The sequence below is a fragment of the Lycium barbarum genome, chromosome 7, assembly GCF_019175385.1.
Source record: "Lycium barbarum isolate Lr01 chromosome 7, ASM1917538v2, whole genome shotgun sequence".
Lineage (NCBI taxonomy): Eukaryota > Viridiplantae > Streptophyta > Magnoliopsida > Solanales > Solanaceae > Lycium > Lycium barbarum.
This window is the reverse complement of record NC_083343.1, coordinates 126,788,284-126,804,058: the sequence shown is the minus strand read 5'-3', so window position 1 is coordinate 126,804,058 and position 15,775 is coordinate 126,788,284. Positions and strand designations below refer to the sequence as shown.

The following is a 15,775-nucleotide window of genomic DNA, read 5'->3' as shown; positions in this document are numbered from 1 at the left end:
GTGGTCTCCAATGATGTGATTGAAGAGACTGCAAGTATGCTTAGAGAGCAAAGGAAGAACAGAGTGAGAGCACTGGCTGGTGCCTTTGAAACTGTCATCTCCTTGCAGGAGCCCAAGTGAGTATATCTGCTTTTGTGTATGCATATATTCATTGGTAGCTGTATGATAAAATGAAAAAGGTACTATTCAGTTTCTTCTGTTCCCAGCTTTGAGAAACTTTCTGTATTACAATTTTTGTTCAGAAGCCAATGGAAATGATGATGATGATAATGATAAAATCATAGTATCAACATGAATAGTAACAATAACATAACTGTAATCAAATCACTTCATGTTTTTATCATGTGTCTTGATTTCTAAATATAATGAATATGTGTTTCTGTTGAGAAACTGATGCTTGTGACATAAAAATATATTTATCATTTGCAGTTTAATCGTGCATAGTTTTCTGATAAACGTTTTGGAAATATTCTAATTTCAGGGTGTAAATTAGAACTTTTGGTAGACCTGGACATGCTTTGAGTGGAAGATCAAACATGCTGCTACAGTTTGGCTGATAGGGAATGCATCACCAAAATTGTATTCATCTATAATTGTAGGTCAGAAGGGTATTTCCGTAAGTAAATTCTAGGACCATACAATTCTTTTCATCCAAAAAAAAAAAAAAAAAAAAAAAGAAAAGAATTTTAGAAAGAAAAAAAAAACAAGAAAAAATGAACGAGATAGGACATATATGTGGTTTTACTTTTGTGTTGCTTTATAGCTTTTATCTTGAACGGCTATGTATAGAAGTACCAGTGAGAAAAAAAACCTGGTGTTCCGTGTATTAATCAGATTTGTACACGCGTGTAAAATTTCCCTTTGAATGTGGGTAGTGAAATTTATTTTATAGGATTATTGGTGGTCAAAATGGTAACGTATCAGATTGAATGTTAACTCAAAACTATCACTGAACGACTCTCAACTGTCATTAGAACACTGACCTAGAAAGGAGATTCTACTTCTCAACTTTCAATTCCTAGACTTCTTGATATCATCCTAATAGCGAAATTTGCATTAATGAAAGAATTGGACTTAACTGATAACTAACACAGTGTACTTGTAATTGAAAGTAAAACGACATGTTTAGATGAACTGAAATGGAAATGATTGGATTGACAGTTGTAATGATTGATTAGATGATCCAATTGCTACCTAGTTATAGACTAAATTGGAAAGTTTCCCAAACTACTCGATCACATCCTTCAAAATAAGGGCTACATATACCAGTTTACGGCAACGGCCAAAAAGCTGCTGCAGTATATCCATTTCAGTGCACGACAAAATAATTCAGAAGACGTGATTTTTTTTTCATTTAATCTAAAAAGATGCAAAGAACCTTAATTTTTTTAACATTTCATAGAAGGCAACTGGCGATAGAGACAATACGGAAGGCAACCAATTATGATGGCTCACTCTATGGTAACAGACTTTTATAGCCAAAAAAAATAATGCCACGAACGAATTTCCCAAAAGAATTCGGAAGGAACTTGAATTACCAGGTTCCTCAACCAACTAGGCTGTAGTAGGTTCTTTATGTACTGCAATCCTCAACCAACCCAACGCCACTACAACTTATGGAGAGACAGACCAAACATGAAAATTTTGGGCTGATAATTAAGAAAATAAGCAGAATGGCACAGTGGCACAGCAGCAATAATGTTGTGAAGCCACAGTAGAAAACACACAAGCCCATCCCCACTACCAAAAGATTATGAGCATAAATCAATAAGACTTCAGATATAGCTGAAGATAAGACCAATATTCGTCTGGCCAGAATCACCAGGTTAATAAATCCAGATGAACCACATACAAAGGTCAACAGGTTCAGTGAGGAATAATAATCATTACAAATACTGAAGCTCATCATTAGCAAACTAGGTCCAATTCTTTTATACCGAAACTAAGCCTACTTGTGTCGGTGTCACATTACCGATTGGAACTTGAAATTCATCATTTACAAAGTTTTAGCTTCTTGAAAAATGAAGATACCAGGGATTTCGGATAAGGTTTTGTAGCAAGACAGGTTGGTATGTTTTCTGGTTGTTCAATCCACAGTTTATGAGCAATGCCCCCAGCTTTTAGCTTTTCTGCCAGGTTCAATATCTGGGCTTCACCCTTCACTTCAAGAGTTACCTACATAACCAAGAAAGAAAGTTGCATTGAATCTTTGATCTTGTCTAAATTCTCTATACCGAGACAAAAAGTACATTCTGAAAATTATTTCCTGACTATAATGAAGTTTCTTACAAATAATCTTACTTCATTGCATAATATAAGTTAACCACAAGTAAACTAGAATTGGGGTCAATAAACGCTATTGAACATTTTTCTCAGGTTCAATCATTGTTTTTTACAGAGAGCTACCTCTACTTAGCTTCTAGCTGTCTGATTGTATAGATATATTTACATGATCAATGTATTACTCCAACCCTCCCAATTTAACTGTCAGACCACAAAGTTTAAGGAATAAAAAGAGACTTTTAAATCTTGTAATACCTAAATTAAAGATGTGTGTAATGTACTAAAATGTTATTTGAATCTTTTAGTTTTAAGCTTGACACGTAGGATGTTTGAATTGTCAAACTTATTAAAATACAGAAAGAGACACTCTTTTTGGGAGATACGAATAAGGAAACTAAAACACTAAAATTGGGACCGAGGGAGTATAATTAATTGATCTGGTGAATCTGAAAGAAAAATGATGAATATTCCTCCCTCTATCCCAATTCCCAATATTTTGTGAGTCAACCACGAGAATCTTTGACCGTGATTTTACTAGCATGTCCTTTAAATATTTTAAATTATTAATTATTATGACTTATAATACTTTTTATATTGTACTATTTTTTAAATATGTAAATTTATTTTTAAAAAAACTTATTATATATTCGAATTAACGGTTTGACTCTCGAAATTCTAATTGAATCACATAAATTGAGACGGAGGGAATATTAAACAATAATCTACCTTGTGCATTGAATCGAGATTGGAAGGGCTACAATACTGAAGAGTAACGTCATCATCTTTATGAGACCAAATAGCTGCCACGGCAGCATGACAGCCTTGCGTAACCACACTACCTAACGGCCACGTGTCAATTAAATCTCTCCGTAAAACAACGTACTGAACAACCGTATCAGTAACGGAGTTCTCATTGTTAACGGTTGTTGTTGTTGTTGTGTTGTCGCCGCCGGTAACGGTGGTTGTGGTGGAGTTGTTGGATTCCATTCGAGATGAAACGACGACGTTTAGCGGACGGAGATTAGTTGGGAGTTTTAACGGAATTGACGGGGTTAAGGTGGGAATAAAGGACGTAACATAACGGGAGCAGAATGGAGTTCCCATTTCTGCTTTTCAAGTTTTTTCTGTGTTTTCCTTTTTGCCCTTTCTAATTACTCCCTCCGTGCCAAAATAAGTGTCTATCTTAGCAAAAAAAAAACAGACATATTAAAAAGGAAAAAGGGTCAAAAATGCCTCCCCACTTCGGAAAAAGGATTAAAAATATCTTCCATTATAAATTTGGGTAAAAAATACCCCTTCCGTCACTAAAATTTTCAAATATACTCCTGTCGTAACGAAAATCTCTAGCATAACCCGATTTTATTTTTAAATCCGCTCCATTTAAACCCGATCCAACTACATAAAAAGTTCATATGCGACCAACTTGTTCCCGAGTCCTACATCTGGAGCCACTAGACACAGGAGCGGGTAACCCATATGGATTTTTTATTTAGTTGGGTCGGGTTTAAATGAAGCGAGTTTAAAAATGAAATCTAGTTATGTTGGGGATTTCCTTTAAGATGGGATATATTTGAAAACTTTAATGACGGGAGGGGTATTTTTGACATACATTTGTAATGGAGGATATTTTTAGCCCTTTTCCTAAAGTAAATAGGTATTTTTGACCCTTTTCCCTATTAAGAAATTAATAATGCAATGTGAAGTTTATTAAATTACTCATATATAATAAAAAATAAATTACTTTTTACTCTTGATTAGAGCATACACAAGTAGTAATCCTTTTGACATTGGGAATCGAATAATATCAAGTTACTGTGTGGCTTTTCTAATCATTCATTTAGATGTTACTTTAACTTATCAGTTTTTGTCGAAGAGTAGGGTTGAAAAAAACTAGTAAATTTATGTCTTGGTTTTCTAAATTAACACTTATTATGGGACAATCTTTTTTGATTAAGATGACACTTATTATGAGATGGAGAGAGTATATATTAGAACACATGTAGTTGATTAGATGGTGATAATTCAAGTAAACTAGATGGTGATAATTCAAGTATAAAAAGGAACATTTGATAAATGGCCTAATCAGTTTTGAAGTGTGTTTCAATACACAGATGATGATAGTTCAAATAGGAAAGGAAAACAATTGATGGTTAAGGTGTGTAACTCGCGCAAAAAGTAATAGTTCATGTGTTTTTTACCACTAAATTTTTTAATCATAAGAATTAAAATGCAAACATTAGATTGTGTCGATTGTATTGCTTTAAGATAATATCTTTGTATTTATTTATATTTTATTCTAATATTTATTAATCATTTTTAATTTTTGATTCTTTGCTGTTTAGGTCATTTTAATTTATTAATTGTAGCCTATATATGTGTGGGATTAAAACTATGCTCATTTTAGCCAAAGAGAAAATGTGTAAATCTGTGCTTGTATCATTCCAAATAGTTCAATTTTGCCTTCTGTTACATTTTTGGTATATTCGTGACATTCATATTAGTATTTTGTATTTGTCCTTACCACTAATGCAGATCAAACACGAAATGCGACTATGCGAGTGTTCAAATTTCTTCGAGGCAAAAAGATTCAAATTCAACCTTTTCACTTGATTTAAAATTTTAGTTTGAGTTTTATTAAGCGTCAAAGACAAAAAAAAAAGACTTTTTTCTTAGTGGTTGAGTGATATTAATCAAATGTTAAATAAGCAAAATTACTCAATTTTGAATAGTACAAAAACAGGCCAATTAAATTCGTAAATGCTTTATAAGCATAAGGTGAAAATAATAATTCAAGGCAAACATATTTACCACTCAAACACTCATACATCCCTCATACCCAAGCTTAAAATGATATTCTTCACATACTAATTAATTAAACCAAAATTCTATTGTATGAATCTAACTTTTATAGATGATCTTGAAAAAGACTTCTTTTTATTTGGACTCTATATAGCTTGTTGTTTAGTATCTTTTGCCGGACGATGAATTCAGAGAAACTATCGTTAAGAAACACACTCTTTTTCCTAGTTATATAAGTTTAGCCACATACTACTATATTCTGAATTTCTGTTAGAGCTCTCTTTGTTCTTGTGATCAACCAGAGGTCTCTCATAGGTACATGATCTTACGCCATTTTTTGTTGTTGTTTCTAACTTCAACTTATCTTGCGGTGTATGACTCGACACGAAAAGAAGAAAAACTTTTAAAGCTTATGGTCTTAATAACATTTTTGTGGCTATAAAACATGTCATCAAGAGTAAAGTAGGAAATATAAAGATAAACTGATTTCTAATATAAAAATGTGTCATTTTTTCTGGAACAGACTAATAATTAAAGAAACAATGTCATATAAAATGGACAGAGGGAGTAATCATTTTACTCCTGGTCCATCTTAAAGAGGCATCTAATTTTTTTCTTTCTTCTTAAAGTAGCTTTTCTATGAAGTTTAAAGTGTTATGGATAGTAACAAAAGAATTCGTCACAATTCAAGTTATAAAAAGTTTGTGTCGGAAGTTAAAACCGTCACAAATCGATGAATTCCGTCATAAAATAGTCTCAACACAATTTTGTGATGGATCTATCTGATAGTGTAAGTATTCCATTACAAATATGTGTTTTTCTTGTTAAACATTAAATTATGTATTCTCCTATGTACATGTTTGTGCCGCATTTCTATCGTTGCATGGGCTTTTCCTTTTTTTTTTTTTTTTTTTTTTTCTCTCTCTTTCTTTGTGTTGAAACTTTTTAAATTTAGCAGGCAAGTGGTGAAGAATGAGTACAAAGGCTGATCAACAGACAAAGTCAGATGGAGGAATAAGGAAAAGAGTATGTTCATGCACGAAAGATGATTTTCTCCCCGAGGAATCATTTAAAAGCTGGGGAAATTACGCAAATGCGCTGATACAAACGCCAACGAGGCTAATAGATAGAATCCTGACACGTTCCGAAGATGAGGAAGAGTTGGAGGCGAAGGCGCGGAGCCAGAATGAAATGAAGAAGACACTTACTTGGTGGGATTTGATATGGTTTGGCATGGGAGCTGTTATTGGAGCTGGAATATTTGTTCTCACAGGTCTTGAAGCTAATCAAGAAGCTGGCCCGGCTGTTGTTTTATCCTATGTTGTGTCTGGTGTCTCCGCTTTGCTCTCTGTGTTTTGCTACACGGAGTTTGCTGTCGAGATTCCTGTAGCAGGTAATAGATGGTTTAAATTTATATTAGTACATAAATTTCATTGTTTTTGTGTGTGTCTGGAAGGGGATGGGGGATATAACAATCAGCTATGAGAATAGTTAAACAGAGAACTAAAGATTTTAAATTTTGTTGCACTTATTGAGCCTATGTTTTAGCCCTTGTTTAATGCTCAAAAGTTCTGTAACGAGACTTGAGGTAGGTTTGATCTTACCTGGGTATCCTGTCAACTTCCCCCGATTATCTATTCATTGCATTCCAACGACTAGTCTTGATTTTGAGGCTGCTCTAACACCCACACTCTATCTCACACGTGTGACCTAGAAACTCGCTAAGGGTATAAATGTGTTGCTTCTTGCCTGATTTCCGTCCCTCAACCCTCCGCTCACTTGTGTCCCTTTGACATCCGACTCATTCCATGTCAAATTTGTGCCTTTATAAGTGAGTCTCACTAGATCCTAAATGGTCTGCCCGCCCCAACTGGTGATTTATAGTGTGTCGTGATGATTCATGCATAGGGGCTGAGGCTCATCTATGGCAACAAACATTAGGTAAGGTACTATGAACTTGTTATCTATGATGCATTAGTAGGTAGCCTATCTTATTTTTCAGATTACTAGTTTCACCTTTTATGGATGGTTAACTCAAGTAACACTAATGAAGTTGAATAATGATGTTTTAGGTGGTTCATTTGCCTACTTGAGGGTGGAGCTAGGCGACTTTGTTGCCTTCATTGCTGCTGGTAATATACTTCTTGAATATGGTATCGCTGGTGCTGCAGTAGCTCGTACATGGACTTCCTATTTTGCCACTCTACTAAACTTCGACTCGGACAAATTCCTCATCAAGGTGGATAGTTTAGCAGACGGATACAATGAACTAGATCCGATTGCTGTTGGAGTTTGCATCATCATCTGTATAATTGCAATTCTTAGTACAAAGGGTTCATCTCGTCTCAACTATATTGCCACAATCGTTCACATTTTCGTGATCTTCTTCATCATCATATGTGGCCTAATAAAGTCGGATACCAAGAACTACTCCCATTTTGCACCATATGGCGTTCGTGGGATTTTTAAAGCTTCTGCAGTTCTGTTCTTTGCATATGTTGGTTTCGACGCTGTTTCCACTATGGCTGAGGAAACTAAAAATCCTGGCAGAGATGTTCCAATTGGACTAATTGGTTCTATGGTGATCACTACTTTTTTGTACTGTTTACTAGCCATTACTTTGTGCCTTATGCAACCATATCAGAACATCGATACTAAGGCTCCATTTTCCGTGGCGTTTAAATCTGTGGGATGGAATTGGGCACAATATATTGTGGCTGCAGGGGCATTGAAAGGAATGACATCGGTTTTGCTAGTGGGCGCAGTTGGTCAAGCGCGTTATCTAACTCATATTTCAAGAACTCACATGATGCCTCCATGGTTTTCTCAAGTAAATGCCAAGACAGGTACATCAGAGCCGGATCTAGAATTCAAATTTGATTGACAAGTCCAATGCACTTTTGAGATCATTGATTCAGATTTGTTGAAATTTTAGTGATTGTAGTGACTTTTTGGATTTGTCTGTGTAGGTACACCAGTCAATGCCACGGCTGTCATGTCATGTGCTACTGCAATCGTTGCCTTATTCACGAAACTCGATATTCTGTCCAATCTTCTCTCAATTTCCACCCTCTTCATCTTCATGCTCGTGGCACTTGCTCTCCTCGTTCGACGTTACTATGTTCGTGGGGAGACAACGATTGCAAATCGCAACAAGCTTATCGCGTTTCTCTTGATTATTCTTGCATCCTCCATTGCCACAGCTACTTATTGGGGACTAAGTAAACATGGATGGATTGGCTATTGCATTACTGTGCCTATTTGGTTACTAGCAACAATTGGACTTTGGTATTTTGTTCCTCATGCTAGAAATCCAAAGCTTTGGGGTGTACCACTAGTGCCATGGTTACCATCAGCTTCTATTGCTATTAACATTTTCCTCTTAGGATCAATAGATAAGGCTTCATTCATTAGGTTTGGTGCTTGGACTGGTTTTTTGTTGGTGTATTACTTGTTTTTTGGGCTTCATGCTTCTTATGACACTGCAAAAGAGTTTGAAAAGGGTAGAGGGTGGAAGAATATTGAAGAAGGAAATGGTGTAGATAGCAAAGATGTTCCTAGTGCTCCTAGGTAAAGATTTGCCTGTTTTGGGTATTTACATCAAACCAATAAATGCATGACATGTGTTTGCACATACACCTCTAGCACTTTAACATGGTTAATTAATACATATTTTACTTTATTAAATTACTTAACCATGGTGTAAGCACCCGATGTAGGTAGATATTTATTGTGCTCCTATTATTTCCGGTAATGAAATGGCGTCGTCTGATTAGTATGGTCTCAAATTTTTGTCTTAGTTTATTGTGTTCCAATCTGATCGAGAATGTGTTGGCTTGTAGCATGAAAGATTTTATTGTTTTTAGCACAAATATTGAGGGCCTAAGCCTTCTTTCATAATGTATATTGTATATGCTCATACTTTTAAAAAATTGAATATCACTAAGCGTATTGATTGGAGCTTTTATGTTCATACGTGATTTGTTTGGATAATGAAATGTTTTCGCTGTGTATGACATGGTAGTCATGGTATTTGTAACCACTAAACTTAGGTAATATAATCTGTGTATATAAATTAAACTATAGATTAATTAGTTTTAAGAGGAAAAAAGAATTAATTAGATTTTCGACATGTAAGCTTTCGATTTCTCAGCCTTGATAGTTGTTTCAAGACTAACGTCTTTCCTTCGACCTTTTACTTCTTGGCCTTCCTTGAAGACCTAGTTCATAGAGTTTGAATTGAGTATATCCGTCGTGTTTCTATACCAACATTAAGAAATCAATTTTTTTAGAATCAAACTAGTGTTCCTACAATTTTTGCTTTCAACATTCCCAAAATATATTTGTTTTTAAAAATTAATTCTTAGTAAATTTTATGTAATTCCAAATTTGTATGATTATTTCAAAAAAAACAAAATCGAGGAACAATGTCCAAATTGATTCAAATAATAGATAGTTTGGCCACTTATTCCAAATACATTTTTTCCGAGAGGAAGTAATATCATCTAAGAATAAACTCTTATTCAACCCTGAATGATTATCATTTTATCAATCTTTTATGGAACGTTAATTATTTTATTGTTCTTTACTCCAGTCTAAAAATTTAACAATATTTCTATTTACTTTTCACATGACTCAAAATCACAACTTATTGATATTCAAGCAAGTCTTGTTCCTTCTTAAAAATGGGTTGGGCAGAAAAATCTTAAAAATGAAACAACAATAACTGAATATCAGTGTAATCCTAAAAGTGGGGGTCTGAAAAGGGTAAGATGTACGGAGACCTTATCTCTACCTTTATTGGATAGAGAGGTTGTTTCTGATAGACCCTTGGTTCAAAAGAAATGTAACCGATGCAGAAATGTAGGAAATAAAAAGGGACAACAAAATAGCAAAAGTACAAAACAAATGTAGTACGTAGTAACCGAGATAATACACATTAGCGGGAAAAAAAACCACGCGATGACCCTAAATTATACTACTAAAAGTACGATAACACTCTGTTACCTACAAACCATCTACCCTAATCCTCGACCTTTACAACTTCTTATCCAAGGTCATGTCATCAACCAACTGGTGTTTGTTATAGCCAACCTCTCACACCTCTTCATTGACGTATCTTCGCATTTAGGCGGAGCCAGAATTTTCATTAAGAGGGTTTAAAAAAATGAAAAAGTAAATACACGAAAAAGTCAAAAAGGTTCAACATCTATTATATATACATTAAAAAATATTAACCTTGTATATACAAAATAATTTTCCACCAAAACCCCTCAACCCTACCTAGCCCCGCCCCTGCTCGCACCTTCTCCTCACATATTGGAATCATCTCAGTCTCGTCTCCCTTATCTTGTCCGCGATAAATTCATAAAAATGAAACAAAAATTTCCAAAAGTGGCAATAGCAACGGCACAAGAAAACAAAAGGTGTGACAACAAGTAGAATCAACTCAAAATTGATGTCATAAATCTCAGTTTGTCAAAAAGTTTAAGAGAGAGAAAGAAACAAGAGAGAGAAAATGAATGTGCAGTAAGTAGCCTACTGTCCAGCACTTTGTCATTTCCAGGACAATTCTTGGACTAAGCAAAGAGTGTACTGTAAAAAAAGCACTCTCTTTTCATTTCCCGATTTATCTTTAGGGTTTACTTTCTCAAACCCTCTTTCTTTTTTCCAAATATTCATTACAGTATATACAAAAAATCCCAAATTCAAATCTTGCTCATATTTTTACTGGATCTTCACTTGCAATAATTTATCCGTGAGTTGTTTTTGACAACCCCTTTTCTTTATTAGTCTTTTTTTTTTTTTGTATGAATAGTTTTTTAGTTTCTTGGTTGTGGGTTGGTAATTGTTTGGTGAACTTTGTTGACAAAAGTGATTGTAACTTAGTCTTATAAGGACCAAGATTGAGTTTTTTGAAGTTTGTTTATGTATATTGCATATATAAGGGGAAAGATACAATCTTTATGTGTTAAATTGTTTGATTCATTAGTGGATTACTGGGTTTTTGTTGGTTTTGTGTGTTTTTGGTTGATTTAATGATGACCCAAATGGAGAAAAGTATTGAAAATTTGATGTCTGCAAGAAAATGTTTGAGGGCAAATTTTGAAAAGTCAAAAGCTTTAGGGATATCTATTGAAAAAGCTGGGCCTAGATTTGATGAGATAATTCAGAGATTGCCATCTTTGGAGGCAGCAATAAGGCCAATTATGGCTCAAAAAGATGCACTTGGTGCTGTTGGGGGCCATATTAACCGTGCCGTGGTCCCCGCGACGGCGGTTCTAAAAGTGTTTGATGCTATTCATGGGCTAGAGAAGTCGTTGTCCGATCCTCAGTCGGACCTCCCGGGGTACCTTGGTGTGCTTAAGAGGCTAGAAGAGGCATTAAGATTTTTAGGGGAGAACTGTGAGATGGCAATTCAATGGTTGGCGGATATTGTAGAGTATCTAGAAGACCATGCTGTTGCGGATGATAGGTTTACTTCGAGTATGAAAGAAGCATTGAGTTCCCTAAGGGAATTGCATAACGGGGAGGAAAAGGGTCGGCTTGATGGAGGGCTTCTTGAAGTTGCTTTGGACAGATTAGAAAGTGAATTTCGACGGCTTTTGGTTGAAAATACTATTCCATTGCCAATGTCCGATCCAGCTTTGCCCGGTGAACAGCCCTGCATTGCTCCGTCCCCTTTGCCAGTGCCCGTTATCCAGAAGCTACAAGCTATAATCGGAAGATTAATTGCTAATAACAGGCTGGATAAGTGCATATCTATTTATGTTGAGGTGAGGAGCTCTAATGTCCGGGCAAGTTTGCAAGCACTTAATTTGGATTATCTAGAGATCTCGGTCTCTGAGTTCAATGATGTGCAGAGCATAGAGGGTCATATTGCTCAGTGGGGTAAGCATTTAGAATTTGCTGTAAAGCATCTTTTTGAAGCTGAATATAAACTTTGCAACGATGTTTTCGAGAGAATAGGGTTGGATGTTTGGATGAGCTGTTTCGCTAAAATAGCTGCCCAAGCGGGAATTCTAGCATTCCTTCAATTTGGAAAAACTGTTACAGAGAGTAAGAAAGATCCTATCAAGCTCTTAAAGCTGTTGGACATATTTGCATCTCTAAACAAGTTAAGATTGGATTTCAATCGGCTATTCGGTGGGGCCGCGTGTGTGGAAATACAAAATTTGACGAGGGATTTAATCAAGAGCGTGATTGAAGGGGCTAGCGAGATCTTTTGGGAACTTCTGGTTCAAGTTGAGTTGCAAAGGCAAATGCCGCCTCCTCCTGATGGCAGTGTACCGAAACTTATCGTTTTCATCACCGACTACTGCAATAAGCTGCTTGGTGACGATTATAAGTCGATCCTCACGCAAGTTCTGATTATTGAAAGAAGTTGGAAGCAGGAAAAATTTCAAGAGCGCCTTCTCATAAATGAGCTAATGAATATAATGAGAGCTGTTGATGTGAATTTAGAGACATGGTCGAAAGCTTATCAAGACCTTAGTTTATCGTATGTGTTCTTGATGAATAATCATTGGCATCTATATAAGCATCTGAAAGGAACAAAGCTTGGAGGTTTGCTGGGAGATCCTTGGTTAAGAGAACACGAAAAGTACAAGGAGTACTATTCCACGTTTTTCTTGAAAGAGAGCTGGGGAAAGCTTCCTGCTTTATTAAGCAGGGAAGGTCTTATTCTGTTTTCTGGTGGGCGTGCCACAGCTCGTGATCTTGTGAAGAAACGGTTAAAAGCTTTTAATGAAGCATTTGATGAAATGTATAAGAAGCAGTCTAATTGGGTAATGATGGACAAAGACCTACGGGATAAGACATGCCAGCTAATCATTCAGGCAATTGTGCCTGTTTACCGGAGTTACCTGCAGAACTACGGGCCGTTGGTTGAACAAGAAGGAAGTAGCAAATATGTGAAATATACGGCTCAGTCTTTGGAAAAAATGCTGAATGGTTTGTTTCATCCAAAACCTGTTAAACATGGTAGTTTCAAAGTCCGGCATCCTAGTGGAAAATTCAGCAATGTTATTACAGATCAGAATCAGACTTCTCCTACTGTTAACTAGTTGGTAGATGGCCATCAGTCGCTTTGTGTATAGTAAGTTTATGAAGGATTCATTTGATTACCATTTAGCCAGGTCAGATTTACAAGCATAAAGAAGCTTTTGGTCGTTCAATTCATGAGCACATCTTCGCAGCGCAAAAGTGGGCCCCCTAAGTTAGATCGATGGAGGTATGTCTCCGCATACTTACTGATTAATTCAGTGACGAAGTAAGAAGAAGCAGTACTGTCCTCCAATTTGTTGCAGCTGTCTTGTACAATATAGGTAATTTTCATTTCTAGAGTTTTTACCAATTCTTATATGTATCTTTATGATCTTTACATAGCAACATGTTATTTATTCCTGTTAGATGGAAATGTCAGTTGAAGTAGAGCTTTGAACCGTAGTTGGAACGATGTTTATCAATAAAGATAATATGCTGTCTTCTTTACTAGCAATTACTATTTGATCATGAAATATCCTCTGCTGATTGGATCAGGCCCATTTTAATGGATGGACACGTGTCAAGCTTAGAATCAAATGACCCGTCCCCCAATTTTAAATACCTGCTTGGCTGCTTTATTTAGAAAACCACCCGTTTAACCCGACCCGACCCGACCCGTTTTCCTTTTCATCTTCTTCTCTTTTGTAGCCGGAGAAAATGGCACTTTTGTTACTTTAATTCGTCTCCAAGGATACACCAGAAAAGAGACCTCATTGCAGCAAGGTTCTGATTTTGCATCTTCTCCTGTAGTGTTCGCATCTATCACGTATCCACAAATCAAATTAATCAGGATAAAGTGAAACAATAATCTAGAGAAAACACATGAAGAAGATGAGGACAATTAAAATCCTAATCAGACACTAGGAATGTTTTCAATCTTGAAGCTTATACAGATAATCAAACAGAATATAAAATCGAAGTTTATCCACCAGCTAAATAAGCACATTTCATAGTTTAGTTCACAAAAGAGAAGAAGATGAAAAAGAAAACGGTTGGGTCGGGTTAAACAGGTGGTTTTCTAAATAAATTGGGGATGGGTCATTTGATTCTGAGTGTTAAAATTAAGGGCATATTTGTGCCAAAGTATAATGAGAGAGGTATATTTGGATCGAAAGTATAACGACAGAGATATATATGGACTCAGAGTATAACGAGGGGTATATTTAACCCTTTTCTGATATACAAGGGTGTATTTGACCCTTTTCCGTTTGATAATTGGTTATGAATGCTTTTTTACTTACGTTTCTTACTGGACTCTAGACTTTTTAGCTGAGGCAATTGACTATGAGTTATACAAGATTTGTCTTGTAATGATGATTCTCTTATGTTTCTTTGTTAGATTTTATCCTACTAGCTTCTTGCCTTTTGAGGATTCTTTTTCACTTCCTATGCTTTGTTTTCCATTCTCTGTATTGAACACCATTTCCTACAGTGGAAAGGAGATTAAAACAATCGGTACTATTTACGGTACCTTATCCCAATAAAAAATCATTGCAATCAATACTAAAATGATGAGAATATTCAAATTCCATTTCAATCATGGTTATTGAATCATGGGTTGCCTTTCTTCTTCTCTATCCAATCATGGTTATTGAATGCCTTTTCCCACTACGAGAAAAAGAGGTTTTCCTACTGACATTCCGTGGGAAATTTGTGCTATAAAACATGATTTTCCCACCTCATTCCCACCGAACAAGCTCACTGGAAACACGCATGGTCGAAAATAAGTTTCCATTGAAACGCTGGGAGACTTCTTAATTTTTTCGTGTGAAAACACTACTATTTAGGTTTTTCCCAACGAGAAAAAATTTCAGTGGGATAATGGAGATTTTATAGTAGTGTCCCCTCTCAATGACAACCTTAAAACAATCATTAATTAAATGATGTTCTTGTAGACTTGTGCTTTTTAGAAGCTCCAAGGACTTGGTGGATATTTATGATTTTGGGACGTATTCGCACATACACGTTTCAGTAAAAGTAGCGTCCACTGACCCACTTTTTAAACACTTGAGTCACAATCTTTCATCAAGATGGTACATGACAACTCAGTGCCTTCTGCTATCTGTGAGTCGTTTTACGCTATTGTATGTTTTATGCTTATTAGGATACCATACGTAACATATTAGCTCGGTGAGCGTTAGGCTTAATGGATGCGATGATGGCTCTCCAATTTTGTGCCGCGGGATATGTATTGATACAATTTACTCTAGAACTTTTATCAATAGAGATCTTTCGTCTAGCGGTCATTGGAAAGCCAAAACTTACATACAACAAGTCAATATTGAGTTAGTCGAGGCTCTATCTTAGTCAAGTGGGAAGACAACATCGAATCAGACGGGCACATACAATTTCTAGTTAACTAACTAACTGAGAATCCAATAGAGAAAATTGTTTTATAATGAATTTTTCAATAGAATAATTTCATGTGAGCCATGAAACAGATAATCTGAATTGTAAGTACTACTGCTAACCATTCAATGCATAATCTCAAGCCAATAAGCTACGGCTATGAAACAAATTGGATCGAGTTCAGCAGTCAAAAGCTAGTCAATTCAATGTCGAGTAAAATTGGGGAAGCCACTTATTCAATAGAGGAGAAGCCCATAGCAGTTTGGTTCTTGGATAGGCATAGCTTGCTTTTGAGTGT

General features: G+C 35.8%; 3 protein-coding genes across 3 annotated transcripts; 2 read left to right on the top strand and 1 right to left on the bottom strand.

Annotated features, from left to right (window-relative positions):
- Nucleotides 1-1,741: 1,741 nt before the first annotated feature.
- LOC132604278 (uncharacterized) lies at nt 1,742-3,433 on the bottom strand. The gene is made up of 2 exons (XM_060317720.1): nt 3,010-3,433; nt 1,742-2,175 (listed from the first exon to the last, which is right to left on the bottom strand). Exons 1-2 carry the CDS (start codon nt 3,385-3,387, stop codon nt 1,993-1,995), a joined length of 561 nt encoding a protein of 186 aa, XP_060173703.1. The 5' UTR covers nt 3,388-3,433; the 3' UTR covers nt 1,742-1,992.
- A 2,464-nt stretch (nt 3,434-5,897) lies between these two features.
- On the top strand, nt 5,898-8,656 carry LOC132601915 (cationic amino acid transporter 1-like). The gene is made up of 3 exons (XM_060314965.1): nt 5,898-6,475; nt 7,155-7,928; nt 8,052-8,656. The coding sequence occupies exons 1-3, from the start codon at nt 6,055-6,057 to the stop codon at nt 8,654-8,656; spliced, it is 1,800 nt and encodes a 599-aa protein (XP_060170948.1). The 5' UTR covers nt 5,898-6,054.
- Nucleotides 8,657-10,523: 1,867 nt separating this feature from the next.
- LOC132604277 (exocyst complex component EXO70I) lies at nt 10,524-13,582 on the top strand. The gene has a single exon (XM_060317719.1). It carries the CDS (start codon nt 11,121-11,123, stop codon nt 13,146-13,148), a length of 2,028 nt encoding a protein of 675 aa, XP_060173702.1. The 5' UTR covers nt 10,524-11,120; the 3' UTR covers nt 13,149-13,582.
- The last annotated feature ends 2,193 nt before the right edge of the window (nt 13,583-15,775 follow it).

Bases quoted from the DNA above. Each gene is read 5' to 3' on its own strand.
- LOC132604278 (XM_060317720.1), bottom strand. From the start codon at position 3,387: ATGGGAACTCCATTCTGCTCCCGTTATGTTACGTCCTTTATTCCCACC. The intron at 2,176-3,009 runs GTAGATTATTGT...TTGGTTATGTAG, and splicing joins ATCTCGATTCAATGCACAAG to GTAACTCTTGAAGTGAAGGG.
- LOC132601915 (XM_060314965.1), top strand. From the start codon at position 6,055: ATGAGTACAAAGGCTGATCAACAGACAAAGTCAGATGGAGGAATAAGG. The intron at 6,476-7,154 runs GTAATAGATGGT...ATGATGTTTTAG, and splicing joins TGTCGAGATTCCTGTAGCAG to GTGGTTCATTTGCCTACTTG. The intron at 7,929-8,051 runs GTACATCAGAGC...TTGTCTGTGTAG, and splicing joins TCAAGTAAATGCCAAGACAG to GTACACCAGTCAATGCCACG.
- LOC132604277 (XM_060317719.1), top strand. From the start codon at position 11,121: ATGATGACCCAAATGGAGAAAAGTATTGAAAATTTGATGTCTGCAAGA.